The sequence below is a fragment of the Mchenga conophoros genome, linkage group LG11 (assembly GCF_057382185.1).
Source record: "Mchenga conophoros isolate Kocher_MC1m ecotype Shallow Benthic linkage group LG11, M_conophoros_male_GT1.1, whole genome shotgun sequence".
Classification (NCBI taxonomy): Eukaryota; Metazoa; Chordata; class Actinopteri; order Cichliformes; family Cichlidae; genus Mchenga; species Mchenga conophoros.
The window spans coordinates 38,146,746-38,161,222 of NC_140536.1; the positions used below are offsets into that span (position 1 = coordinate 38,146,746).

The 14,477-nt window shown below is 44.0% G+C and overlaps 1 protein-coding gene across 1 annotated transcript; it reads right to left on the reverse strand.

Annotated features, from left to right (window-relative positions):
• Positions 1–5,137: 5,137 nt before the first annotated feature.
• LOC146565020 (uncharacterized) lies at positions 5,138–13,106 on the reverse strand. Its single transcript, XM_085292858.1, has 5 exons — positions 12,546–13,106; positions 12,207–12,251; positions 12,027–12,098; positions 7,817–8,959; positions 5,138–6,334 (listed from the first exon to the last, which is right to left on the reverse strand). The coding sequence occupies exons 3-5, from the start codon at positions 12,070–12,072 to the stop codon at positions 5,916–5,918; spliced, it is 1,608 nt and encodes a 535-aa protein (XP_085148984.1). The 5' UTR covers positions 12,073–12,098; positions 12,207–12,251; positions 12,546–13,106; the 3' UTR covers positions 5,138–5,915.
• Positions 13,107–14,477: the final 1,371 nt, after the last annotated feature.

Below are 14,477 nucleotides of genomic sequence, written 5' to 3' on the forward strand. Positions count from 1 at the left end.
GCTAACCGCTAGGCTAACTAGCAACAAGATGCCTTCCCTCTCCACAGATGACTACCACAGCCTCCTGCAGAAGATTGCAGTAATGGAGACAAAAATTCATCGCTTAGAAGTAAACGTGGAGGTAAATGGACTGTGTGGAAATGAAACAACCTTGCCTTTGATTCAAAACAATGGCGATGAGCAAGCTAGTACACAGCTAAGGAGCACAGATAACATGACCAAGAAAGTAGACTCTGTGCATTATTATAAATCCTCAAGTGATAATCCCCCCTTGGACTGTCTTGGTGCAAAACCAAGACATAAATCATGTCTCCTGGAAGGGGGAGGACGTACCACAGGCAGGGCACAGCGAGCTGAAATCTCTGAAACCGACTGGCCTTCACTTCCTACGAGACAGAGAAGCTCTTCTACCCCTGTATACGGGAGGAAACAGGACTGGACAACCGTGAATAGGAAGGTTAACAACAAACCTTCAAAACAACTGAATGTGAAATTGCAGAACAGATTTGCTCCACTATCAAAGGACCCTGGATCTATATCGGACAACCATCCATCTAAAAGCAGCGAAGTAAGGTCTGAAAATCTGTTGAAAAGTAAAAGACCACAGGGAAAGCTAAAGGCTAGGCCTGAAACTCTGATTGTGGGTGACTCTGCCGTAAAGGATGTACAAAGGATGTGCGGTAAGAACACTAAAGTCCTCTGCTTTCCTAACGATATGGTCAACAACCTGAAGGAGAGAATTCTTCAAATTGCAGATGAATATCCAACTGTGACAAACATTGTTCTGCATACAGGGTCAAACGATGTGTCCAAACAACAGTCGGAGGTTCTGAAACGGGACTTTACTGGATTATTAAACACTGTAAACTCTCTGAATGCAGCTGTATTCATCAGTGGACCTGTACCGCCGGTCAGAGGAGGAGACGAGAGATTCAGCAGGTTGTTTACACTGAATAAATGGCTTATATCAGCATGTGCTGACCACTCAGTGCATTTTATCGACAACTTTAATATTTTTTGGGAACGCAGGCATCTGTTCAAAGCAAATGGATTTAATTTTAACAAGTCAGGGGTGAAACTGTTCACCTCCAACTTGTTTTATTCCATACGTCATCCATATGTGCTTGGTGCCAAGGCTGAGATAAACGAGGAGTTATCTCATAAAGAGGAACAAACAGTACTCCAAGAACAGACAAAGCCCAGCAGAAACCTTGAGGAGGAGCTCCATTTGCCCCCACCCGGGAAGAGCCTCAGAAAGGAGAGACATCCATGGCATCTGAGGAAGAGCCTCAGAAAGGAGAGACATCTAAGGCAAGAAGAGGGGTCCCTATTTGCCTCCAACTCTCTCAACAACACCAACGACCAGGACAAGGGACCACGACCTTCCCCAGTCCCCCAAACCCCTGACAGGCCATCACCCTCCTCCCCCTCCCTTTCTCCCTCCTCCCCACACCTGAAATTCACTGAGAAGATGATGGAGCGGGTCAATGCTGGGCTCAGATCTACCCCCCGTCCCAATCCCTTTTTGTCCCCCATAAACCCCCCACCAGAGCGGCCAAAGGTTCGCCATCAAGCCCCACCCTCAACAGAGCATTATGAGGATTATGGCAGTGGTGACTTTTCCCAGGAGAAGCTGGGACCCTGTTTACTAGAAGGTTTTAAAATTTCTGTACTTTTAGGTGACAGGAGACATGTGGCCTGGTCAAAACACAGAGAGCTGCACTCTAAAAGATCTTTAAACATAGTAAACATACCTTGTGTGCCACAGACTGCTCCCAAACACGAGGGGACAAGTAATACCTCTAAAACACTTAAGTTGGCTTTATTAAACATTAGATCTCTAGCTGGGAAAACATTTTTAATTAATGATTTAATCACTGAGCACAGCCTTGATTTTATGTTTTTAACTGAAACTTGGTTGGACCAAAGTAACAGTGGAGCTGTTCTCATCGAGACGACCCCTCCTAACTACAGTTTTATCAGTGAGGCCAGGGCGAGCAGGAGAGGAGGAGGGGTCGCTGTCTTATTTAATGAATCATTTCAATGTAAGCAGCTATCTCCTGGAAGTTTTCAGTCTTTTGAATATGTGGCTTTACAGCTGAAGGCCCCATCCAAAGTTGTGTTTCTTAATGTTTACAGGCCTCCCAAATACTGCACAGACTTTTTTAATGACATTAGTGAACTGCTGTCTGTGATCTGTGTTGATTTTGACTGTGTAATTATTGCTGGGGATTTTAACATCCATGTGGACAACCCTCAGGACAAAGGGACTAAAGACCTGAGTAACACTCTGGGCAACTTTGGGCTGACTCAGCATGTAACAGAGGCCACACATAATAGAGGACACACTCTCGACCTACTGATCTCCAAAGGCCTGAGCATTTCAAAGGTCACTGTGTCTGATGTGGGCCTGTCTGATCATTACTGTGTTTTCTTTGAAAGTAAAATCTCAGCCCACACAAATATATCAACAACAGTGATCACAAAACGGTGTATAACTGAACACAGTAGTGCAATTTTTAACCAGGTCTTCCCATTAACACCTGACCTGCCCAGAGGGTCAGTCAATGAGCTCGTCAATAGCTTCAATGCTAACATGTTAAATGTAATGGACACTATTGCTCCCATTAAGGTGAAGGTTATCTCTGGAAGGAAAAAGTCTCCATGGAGAAACTCCACACTGGTGAAAAATGAAAAAAGAGAGTGTAGGAAAGCTGAGCGCAGATGGAGAAAAACAAACCTCCAGGTTCATTATGACATCTATAAAGAGAAACTTCACAATTATAATTTACAACTGAGGAGTGCAAGGAGGTCCTACTTCTCTGACATCATCACTAAAAACAGCCATAATGCTCGGGTCTTATTTTCTACAGTTGACAGGCTAACAAACCCTCCTGTGTCAGTGGCAGCTGAACTTCATTCGACCATGGCCTGCAATGACTTTGCCAAATTCTTCACAGAAAAAATCCAAAAGATTAGACAAGCAATTGGTACATCAACAGCAGATCCAGGATATGTACTGTGTCCACCAAAAAACTGTTTAAACACCATGAAACAGTTTCATCCGATTAACAGCAAAGACCTGGAGGACATCTTAGGTCAACTGAACTCCTCCTCCTGCTGTTTAGATGTCCTGCCAACAAGTTTTTTCAAAAAGGTCTCAAAGACTTTAGAGTCAGACCTGTTACAGATCGCCAACTTTTCTTTATTATCAGGTGTGTTTCCAGAACCACTAAAAACTGCTGTAATCAAACCTATACTGAAAAAGGACAATCTTGACAAGACACAAATGAACAACTACAGGCCGATCTCAAATCTCCCGTTTTTAAGTAAGATCATTGAAAAAGCAGTTTCTCAACAGCTCAGTTACTTCTTAAAACAGAATAACTGCTACGATGCCTTCCAGTCAGGTTTTAGACAGAACCACAGCACTGAAACCGCTCTGACCAAAGTGTTCAATGACATATGTCTGAATACAGACAGTGGAAAAATGTCAGTCCTAGTTTTACTGGATCTCAGTGCAGCATTTGATACAGTTGACCACAACATATTACTCAAACGACTGGAGAACTGGACAGGTCTTTCAGGAACTGTACTAAACTGGTTCAAAACATACTTAGAAAACAGGAAATACTTTGTATCAATAGGTAACTTCACATCTGAGCAGACAAGTATCACATGTGGAGTTCCCCAAGGTTCCATCTTGGGACCCCTTCTGTTTAACATCTATATGCTCCCACTGGCACAGATTATAAACAACAACAAAATAAACTATCACAGCTATGCAGATGACACACAAATATATATCACAATGTCACCAGGAGACCGAGGCCCTGTACAGGCTCTTGGTAAATGCATTGAGGAAATTAATGACTGGTTGTGCCACAATTTTCTCCAGCTAAACAAAAACAAAACTGAGGTAATAGTCTTTGGCGCCAAAGAAAAACGATTACAGGTCACCAGAGAACTTCAATCTATACATCTAAAAACCACAAACCAGGCGAGAAATTTGGGTGTAGTGATGGATGCAGACCTAAACTTAGAAAAACACATTAAGACAATAACAAAATCAGCTTACTATCACCTCAAGAATATATCAAGGATAAAAGATCTGATGTCTCAACAGGACCTGGAAAAACTAGTCCATGCATTCATCTTTAGTAGGCTTGATTACTGTAACAGCATCTTTACAGGTCTACCTAAAAAAATCAGTCAGACAACTACAGCTCATTCAGAACTCTGCTGCTCGAGTCCTCACTATGACCAAAAAAGTGGACCACATCAGTCCAGCTCTGAGGTCTTTACACTGGCTGCCTGTCCGTCAGAGGATAGACTTTAAAGTTCTGATGCTGGCCTATAAAGCTCTGAATGGTTTAGGACCAAAATACATCAATGACCTCCTGACCCAGTATGAACCTTCCAGATCCCTCAGGTCATCTGGATCCGGTCTTTTATCAGTTCCCAGAGTCAGAACCAGACACGGAGAAGCTGCATTCAGCTTTTATGCTCCTTATATCTGGAACAAACTCCCAGAAAGCCTCAGATCAGCTGAAACACTCAGTTTATTTAAATCCAGGTTGAAGACTCACCTGTTCTCAGCTGCATTTGAATAAAGCACCAAATCCACACTTTAAGCTTAAATTTCAAAACTTACATTTTAACTACTGATTTTATCTCTGATTTTATCTGTTTTGATTTTATATACTGTTGTTTGTTTGTTAGTTAGTTAGTTAGTTAGTTTATTTGCTTGTTTTAATCAATTTTAAATCCTGCTTTTTATTTGTTCTTGTTTCTAATGTCTCTGTAAAGCACTTTGAATCACCTTGTTGTTGAATTGTGCTATACAAATAAACTTGCCTTGCCTTTAATTACCAAATGATTTCAGGTTTTTACAGGAAACTTGAGGAAATAAAGTCTGAAACAACTGATGAATAAAGATGCACATCATCTGCAAACTTAATATTTGTTGAAATTTGCTCATTAATGTTGTTGTTGGACATTAAATCCATTTAACAGTAAAGTTACTGAAGTCTTTAAATTGTTAGCCTGACAATAAAGAACATTTAGAGTTTAAAGGTGTAAAGATGTGAATCGTTTTGGACGTTTCTGTACTGGGAACAAATAAAAGACACCAGCGTCCAGTTTGTCACAGCAAAACAGATTTATTGATGTGTCACTGAGTCCATGATTGACTGGAATAATCATTTTTACAATAAAACTGGTGCATAGATGATTCTGACCAATCAGACTGCAGATTCAACAGTTCAACATGCAAACTCTGCTGACTTCAAACCGGTAAATAATATAAAGCATCAGGATGACGAGGTTACCTGTAAACTTACATTCAGCTCGGTTTAGGACTCCTTAAAGAATAAAATCACACTTGAATTTACATCTTCAGTTATTATAGAAAAGTATTCTACCAGCCGCAGGACGGCGCTGATCGTTTATCCCAGAAACCGTAATCTAAGAGCAAACAGTAAATACGAGTTAGCATCACTCTGCTGAAGCTTCTGCAGAGCCGATTATTACAAACACACGAAGCTCAAACACTTTAAATAGTGACAAATAACAGCTCACTCTCCTCAGATTACAATCAAACAGGAAACCAGTGATGCTGCATACTGGTTCCCAACGATCGTAACATTTCCCAGTCAGATCAGCAGGAACATCCTCTGCAAAGTGAAACTTTCTTAAATGCTTAGTTACACATTTGCTTCGGTTTTCAGGACTAAGATGCTGCTGGTTGCTGTTCAGGTGTCTCACCAAGCAGAGCGTGAGACCCTCAGACTAAACTAGAGTACATGTTTTTCTTCTACAGAGCCATAAAATGTGACTGGCAGCTACAGCATGCTTATACGTGAACAGGATGTGTAGTGAAACTAACGACAGTGCAGAGCTGCAGAGCTCCTGTCCTATATGGGGAAGAGCTCCGGCTCCTTGTAGCAGATATAATGAGCATCCATGCAGCAGTCGTCGTCGCTCCACTCAAAGCCCGTGCCGTTTCCCAGACTCATGATGGTGCACTGGCCTTCCTCCACCCCACCGGGCTCGCCGTCACCCCAGGTGGTGCTGTTGACGCTGTCCCCGTTCACCCAGAACCACTCCCCGTTCAGCGAGCTGCGCCGCATGCCGATCCACACCTTTTGTACAGCGTTGTTAGTTAAAGACCTGTTCTGGTAAAGTTTGCCATAGATCTGTTTCCTGAGGTCGGCGCTTGACAGGCAGAGCAGCTCTAGTTTGCGATCAGCGCAGGCTTTAAAAGATTTACGCCAGTCGCTGGGTTGTTCTTCCAAGTCTAGAACCTCGGGGGTCACGGCGCAGCCCCTGAAATCTGTTCGGGAAGAAGAAGAAGAAAAGGCTGAAATCAGAGGTTTCACAAGACTAAACATTAAAGCAAACGTCCGAGGCGTAAAGTTTAGGGTGCAGTCGTTCACATTTATTGGAAGGAAGCAGCTAAAGAGTCGACGCTTGCTTTTTCCCTGGGCTCCTGTTTGCTCTCATCGGGTTCTTTCTTTAAATCTGTTCTAGTTTGTATTTCAGTTGTTGTTGTTGTTATCGCAGCTCCATCACTGCTCTGTGCGTCTGACGTTTGTGTTTCCATTCTTGAGTCCCATTTTTCCCACTTATATAAATCAAAGTTTAGCTTCAAAGGTAAACATTTCTGGATTCTTTATTTATTTCTGCTTTATTTTGCTGATCATGGCTCACATGTGTGAGCTGCAGCGGCGATCGTGGCTCAAGAGTTGGCAGTTTGGAAGGTTGCCGGTTCGAGCCCGGCTCGGACAGTCTCGGTCGTTGTGTCCTTGAGCAAGACACTTCACCCGTTGCCTACTGGTGGTGGTCAGAGGGCCCGGTGGCGCCAGTGTCTGGCAGCCTCGCCTCTGTCAGTGCGCCCCAGGGCGGCTGTGGCTACAATGTAGCTGCCATCACCAGTGTGTGGATGATTGTGTAAAGTGCTTTGGGGTCCTTAGGGACTAGTAAAGCGCTTTACAAATGCAGGCCATTTTCACCATTTATCCTTCTAGTTCAGGCCTCACAACCGTGAGGAACACTCCTGTCCAGACGAAGATCGCCGACAGGCTCCACGGGGAGGGTGGAGTCAGGCTGGCTGTACTGACAGTGCAGCATATTAATGGAAGGTAAACGGGAATGACGCCTGCAGCTCTACAAAACGTGGGAGATCTTCCTGTGGAGTGCACCGAGGCTGGTGTCCAAGCATCAGGAGCCACCTCACGCTCCTACTATCAAAGCACTCCTGAACCCACGACAGCATCAGAGACATCTTATCTGGACTAAAGAGGGAAAGAACGGGACTGTTGCTCTGTCCAAGTTCTCTTGGAAATGAAAGGCAGCATCAGGCTCCCGGACTCTTGACGAGCAGACACTTAGATGCTTGAGTCTGCGGTCGGTGATGATTCGGGGCCGTGTGCCATCTGCTGACGAACTTTAAGGACTTAGCACCCGCCCACAGCTCACCTGACCTGACACCCCAAATCAGTGGGAGAGGCCAAACATCTGACACACCAATCCAAGCTGAAGGCCTGTAAGCAGCTGTGCTTCAGTGAGACCTCAGCAGGACAAGCTGAGCGCTCAGGTGAGCACGCTTCAGAGGCTGGACGTTTCTGTACTGAGAGTCCTGCGACTGATCTCGTCTGATTTTAATGACGTAAGCATCACAATAAAAAGTCTGCATTAAATTACAAACCAAACTTTTTTCATGATCTTTGTTTTTTTAGATGCACGGGTACATATGACGTGTACTGCACACAGTGGATATTATCACTAACTGTGGAAATCAGCAGCAGTTCCTCACCTGGGCTTGAACTGACGACAGGTGCCTGGTTCCCAAACAAAGTGCTTCCATTGTTCCCGCTAAAGTAGACGGCCATTTTGGAGGAAGTGTGCCAGATGACAGTTTTACCCAAACTCAGAGGAACTTGTATCGAGCTGTAATTAGTCCCCTCCAGTTTCGTCCAGTCTGCACTTGATATGTGCTTATTTCCAACACGAACCCCGTCGGTGACGTTACTGCTGACCACGATCACGGCGTAGTTCTTGGAGATCGTGGATAATGCTGTGACCACAAAGCAGCAGGCAAAGTTTGCTGTTGGGATCAGAGGGAGAAGTAATCCCGGCCGGTAGAGGATGGCTGTGCCGGCTACATCATACGTCGGTGAGCTTGAGGCGTAGGGCGTGACGCTGGTGGAATCGTTCTGTGCCAAAAGTACCATCGTCTCTCCCGCGGCATCCTGGGCCAGAAATGGAGGAACTAAGTACTTCAGCGTCCTGCCTGGGGCTGGCGGCAGAATGGCGTACAGCAGCCCGCAGCTGCAGTAGCGCTGGACGGCGCAGGGGTGGCCAAAGAGGACGGCCACTGGCTTTTCAGCTGTCACGTTTTTAAACCCTGCACTCTCATTCAACCAGATCTGAGCAACCTGGCCTGACTGGAGGGAAACTTCTTGCGTCTTTAATCCTCCGACGTTCACGTTGTTTTGCTGCTGAACACCGTTGACGATGATGATTCTGAACGGGCCTCGCTCCGTCACCGTCTGCACAACTAAGTCCTGATAATTGTTTGTGGGTATTGGTGGGATGAGGTACGTTGTGCCGAGTTTGTCTGTAGGTATGACGACAGCAGTCTGCAGACTGTCTTCTTTACGGCTGATGGCTTGAACGGTGATATCTTTGTTGCTGTCAATGGTCAGAGTTTTGTTGGAGATGTTTCGCTTCCCGAGTTCCAGACTTGCATTCGCGATGAATTTCCAAACAACTCCAGCGTCCAGGACCTGTTGCTTAGAATTGCTGTACTCTTGAACTCGGACTGTTGTCTCGTTTTTCAAAGCAGTGATTATGACCATGTTTGTGGGCGGGCTGGGGTAGTAGCTGGCGATGTTCTCCGGAAACACAACGGTAAAGTTTTGGCCAACGGTGTCGTAAGGCACAGGGCCCGTGGACTCTGGTGAAAGAAAACACAGCAGCTGTTTAATGAGGAAGAAACAGAACCGTCTTTGTCCTTCCTTTCTACCACATTTTCAGGAATTCTGGTGAAAATTATTCCAAATAAAAAGAGAATTCTGGATGATTCAGCAGAAATATTCTGAAAATCAAAAACCCTGCCTGATTTAAATTTGGCTTGATCTATCCCAGCATCCTCCTCTGTCACACCAACCCTCTGCATCACCTCTTTCCTCCTGCCTGCAGCTCCATCTTTATCCTCCACCCTCAAACCACCTCGTCCCTCTGACTCATTTCTGATCCTGTCCTTCCCGCTCATGAACATCGAGCCCGTGTCTTTGTCATCGTGCTACGACGTTTGTGTCCATGCATCACAGCAGGTCTCACTGACTCACAGAATAAACTGTGCAGGTGATCGAGTGGGTAAATGTAAATGGCATCAAGAACATGTAAAAACACGGACAAAAGATCACAGATTGCAGACTGTATATTAAAGATGGCCGTGGCCGGCCTTTGACACCTTTTGGCCATCACCATTTTTGTTTTTAAACCACAGCTGATTATCATATTGAACAGCAGCTAAGCTTGAAAACTTCAGTCAGGTGATCATTTCTATAGCAACAAGCAGACTACAGACTGAACACACCCATCGCCGCCTCAGAGGAAGTGTCCATGCCCCTGAAACAGAGCCCTTCACTTCATTGGCTGGTTTGAGAGCAGGTGGGTGGAGCTTCTGTTTATTTTCATAAAGACCAAAGAGCAGAAAAGCTGAAGGCTAACAGGGATGACGTTACACTGACACCCTGCTTTTAAGCCGTGTTGAAGCTCGAGCGACACGTTTAAGCCGAGCACAGAAACTCAGGTACACTCGATCAGCTGAGCAGGAATAGAAAAGCCCCCCCTCTGTTGTTATGAAGACGCAGCATCTGCAGCCCTTTTCCCCTTTATCTGCCCGGGTTGACTGCTTTTCCTTTGCAACCCACCACGACCGTGTGTACATGCTTGTCGTCATAGAAACATGTCTGCGACGTCATTATTATGTGACACAAACACTACAGCAAAGGTGGAGGTCGAAGCGAACGTAAGCCCGCCGCTCGGTCTGTGGCTTTCCTCACACTCGTTGTTTGTTAGCCATTTCCTTCGTTCCCGAGTTTCATAAATGGCGGTTTTGATTTTGGTGAACGAGATGCTACCGACCAGCCAATCGGTGGCGTGCAGTCTGACGACGTCACATTTTAGTGCGTGTTTGGATGGCTTGGAGCCCCGGCTGAGCAGGTGCTGAAATAGTACCGGGTACTATGACCTAATGGGAAACCCTGGAAACCGGGGCGAGTGGATCCGAGGAGGTACTAATGCAGGGGTGGGCAACTCCAGGCCCCGAGGGCCGGTGTCCCTGCAGGTTTTAGATGTGTCCATGAACCAACACAGCTGATTTAAACGGCTAAATTAGCTCCTCAACATGTCTTCAGTTCTCCAGAGGCTGGTAGTGAACTAATCATGTGATTCAGGTGTGTTGACCCAAGGTGAGATCTAAAACCTGCAGGACCCCGGCCCTCGGGGCCTGGGATTGCCCACCCCTGTACTAATGGAAAAGGAGCTTATGTTTCACATTGGGCTGTAAACGTGTTTATTTCTGATGCTCATGTTAACAGTGGCATCTACGCTGAAGCCTCTGGTGGACAGAAGGGGAACTGCAGGTTCACAGTTGGATTATCAGTGTTTCAGATCAAACTGTAAGCATGCAGATTATACTGGAGAATAAAATGATGGGTTCCAACAAGCTGCAGTTTGTTAGTAAAGATGGGTTAATGACAATAATGTCAAGATTAAATGTCAGTAATGAATGTTCGGTTTGAGTTTTGAATTCTTATTATAAGATAAGATAGAACTTTATTAATCCCTCGGGTGGGTTCCTCTGGGAAATTCGACTTCCAAAAAGCACAGCAACGACCAATGTTACAGTTACAGAACAGACAGACAGACAGACAGACAGCTATCTATCCATACACACACACACACACACACACACACACATATATATATATACACACACACACACACACACACACACACACACACACACACACATATATATACACACACACACACACACACACACACATATATATACACACACACACACACACACATATATACACACACACACACACACACACATATATACACACACACACACATATATACACACACACACACATATATATACACACACACACACACACACACATATATATACACACACACACATATATATATACACACACACACATATATATATACACACACACACATATATACACACACACACATATATACACACACACACACATATATACACACACACACACACATATACACACACACACACACATATATATACACACACACACACATATATACACACACACACACATATATACACACACACACATATATATATACACACACACACACACACATATATATACACACACACACACACATATATACACACACACACACACATATATACACACACACACACACATATATATATACACACACACACATATATATACACACACACACACACATATATATACACACACACACACACACATATATATACACACACACACACACACATATATATACACACACACACACACACATATATATACACACACACACACACACACACATATATATATACACACACACACACACACACACACACACACACACACACACACACACATATATATACACACACACACACACACACACACACATATATATAAATACAGAGACAAATATAAATAAAATATACAAAGGGGATAAATAGAATAAATAGGAATAAAAAATAAAAATACAAGTGAATTGCACATTTCAAGTATTGAGTCTATTGCACTGTTGACTTATAATTTGGATCCTAAAGCTCTTTTGCAGTGAGCAGGTGGGAGGAGTGATACTCTTCATACAGTCTGTAATATTTCACATGTAGCATCTATGACCCCAAACTGCAGGTGACCCAAAAGAAGCCCAGGTGTGCTGATCGTCGCGTTTACCTGAGCTCCTCGCTCCCAGCAGCAGCAGGAGGACCAAAGGATACATGATGGAGGAAAAACACCAACGTCTCCCTGCGACGTACAAAGACACGTAAAGAAACAAAGGATCACATGAGGTTAATGTCCTGCTGCTGCTTAACTTTGAGTTCAAAATCATCTGAGATATGACGTCACGTTTACCTCAGTTTATCATCAAATTACAGAAGTGGCTTTGATATGAAGCTTCTGTCGACACAAAGGAAAAATATCAGGAAACACTGAAAAACTGCAAACACAAACTCAAACACGTTTAATGCTTAAATAATAAATCAGAAAATAGATCACATGCAATAAAGTCAAATATTTTAAAAGTACAAAAACATTTTATCAAAATACAAATGTATGAAAAAGAAAACCGGGCCGAGCTAATGTTCAATCAAATCTGAAGAAGCGTGAAACAACAAACGGCTCTGTGATCGATCGAGCTGCAAACGGGTCAAAATCAGAATTTGTGCCTTTGAGGAGAAACCCGAGTCTTACCTGCCGGTCTGCGGTCAGCGGCTGACTGTGGGGAGTTTTCCACAGTCACCTTCTTTCCTGTCCTTCAGGTATGGAAACGATCATTTGTGAGTCAAACTCGCAGTGATTTGGAAGACATTTGCATGCCATGCACATCAGTGCAGGTGTGGCTGGGGCCTCGCGACTGTGCGAGCTCCTGCAGCTAAAAGCACCAAATCGATCTGTCAGAGCTTCGATTCATCTTTGATCCTGTCGTCACATCTGAAATGTCTCATCTTGTACTTGGTGTGGTCGTTCGGACAGACAGGAGAGAAGCCGTCAGCTGTTAAACCTGGATGATATTTCCTGTGGTCAGAAACGTCCAACCACGAACTGACCTCGGCTTCAGTCGGCGTGCACATTAAACACGTGCTTTCCTCTGATCAGCTGATGATAATAATCAAGCAATCAAAATGTATTCATATAGCACATAAAGACCGCAGTACACCAAAGTGCTTTCCAGTAAAATCCTGATACAGATAAAAAAAAATCACAATATAAAATATAAATTACAGATATAAATAAAATATAAAATAATTACATAATCTAAATGCAGAGCCAGATGTAAATTACCCTAATTCGCCCTGAATGCCAGGTTAAACAAATACGTTTTTAGGCGTGATTTAAAAGACTGAATGGAATCTGATGCACGAACATGAAGAGGAAGAGTATTGCATAACCTGGGTGCAGCAACGGCACGGTCTCCCCTGGTCTTCAGCCGAGACCAGGTTGCACTAAGAGCAGCTGGCCCGATGATCTCAATGCTCTCTGAGGGCTACAGACAGAGATCAGTAGTCAGGTGCCATATTGTTTAGGATTTTATAAGCAAACAATAAAATTTTAAAATCAATTCGGTATTTAATAGGAAGCCAGTGTAAGTTGGCCAGAACAGGAGTGATGGAGTCGTACTTTCTAGTGCCGGTCAAGAGACTTGCTGCGGCATTTTGGACCAGCTGCAATCGCTGAAGAAGAGAAGACTGGAGGCATAAGTAGAGCGAATTACAATAATCCAGTCTTGAAGTGATGAAAGCATGAATGAGTTTCTCCAGATCTTTGTGAGGTATGTAGGGTTTAGCCTTAGAAATTAGGCGTAGTTGGTGAAAGCTGGTTTTTACCACAGTAGAAACCTGTTTATCTAGTTTGAAGGAGCTATCCATGAAAACTCCAAGATTCCTAACAGCATCAGTGAGGTGGTTAGCAACAGGCCCCAGTGTGCCGGTCAGTTGTCCCAGAGGCATTTTTCTATCAAAAACGATAATTTCTGTCTTCTTTTCATTTAAAGTAAGAAAGTTACGTGATAACCAGTCTTTGACATCGCTCAGACAGTCAAACAGAGGATGTAGTGAAGATGAAACATCCCCAGTCAGGTGGAGGTAGATTTGAATATCATCAGCACAGCAGTGAAAAGAGACTTTATGCTTTTCAAAAATGGAGCCCAAGGGCAGCATGTACAGAGAAAACAACACAGGACCCAGCACCGAGCCCTGGGGCACACCACAGCAAAGAGGGGCAGAAGAAGAGGAATATTTTCCCATCATGACAGAGAACGACCTCTCAGAGAAATATGATTTAAACCATGAGAGATTTCCTTTAAGGCCTACTACTTGTTCCAACCTTGCCAAAAGGATTTCATGGTCAACCGTGTCAAAGGCTGAAGTCAAATCCAATAGAACTGAGACCGCAGAGCGCCCAGAGTCGGCGATGAGAAGGTCATTGAAAACTCTTAGTAGGGCAGTTTCGGTGCTGTGACGCGGTCTAAATCCAGACTGGAGTTTATCACTTCTACCGTTTCTCTCTAAGCGGGTCTGTAGTTGCTGAAGCACTAGTTTCTCTAAGACTTTTGACATGAAGGGAGTTTAGAAATCGGCCTGTAATTTGCTAGAGTGTTACGATCAAGGCTGCTTTTCTTGGTAA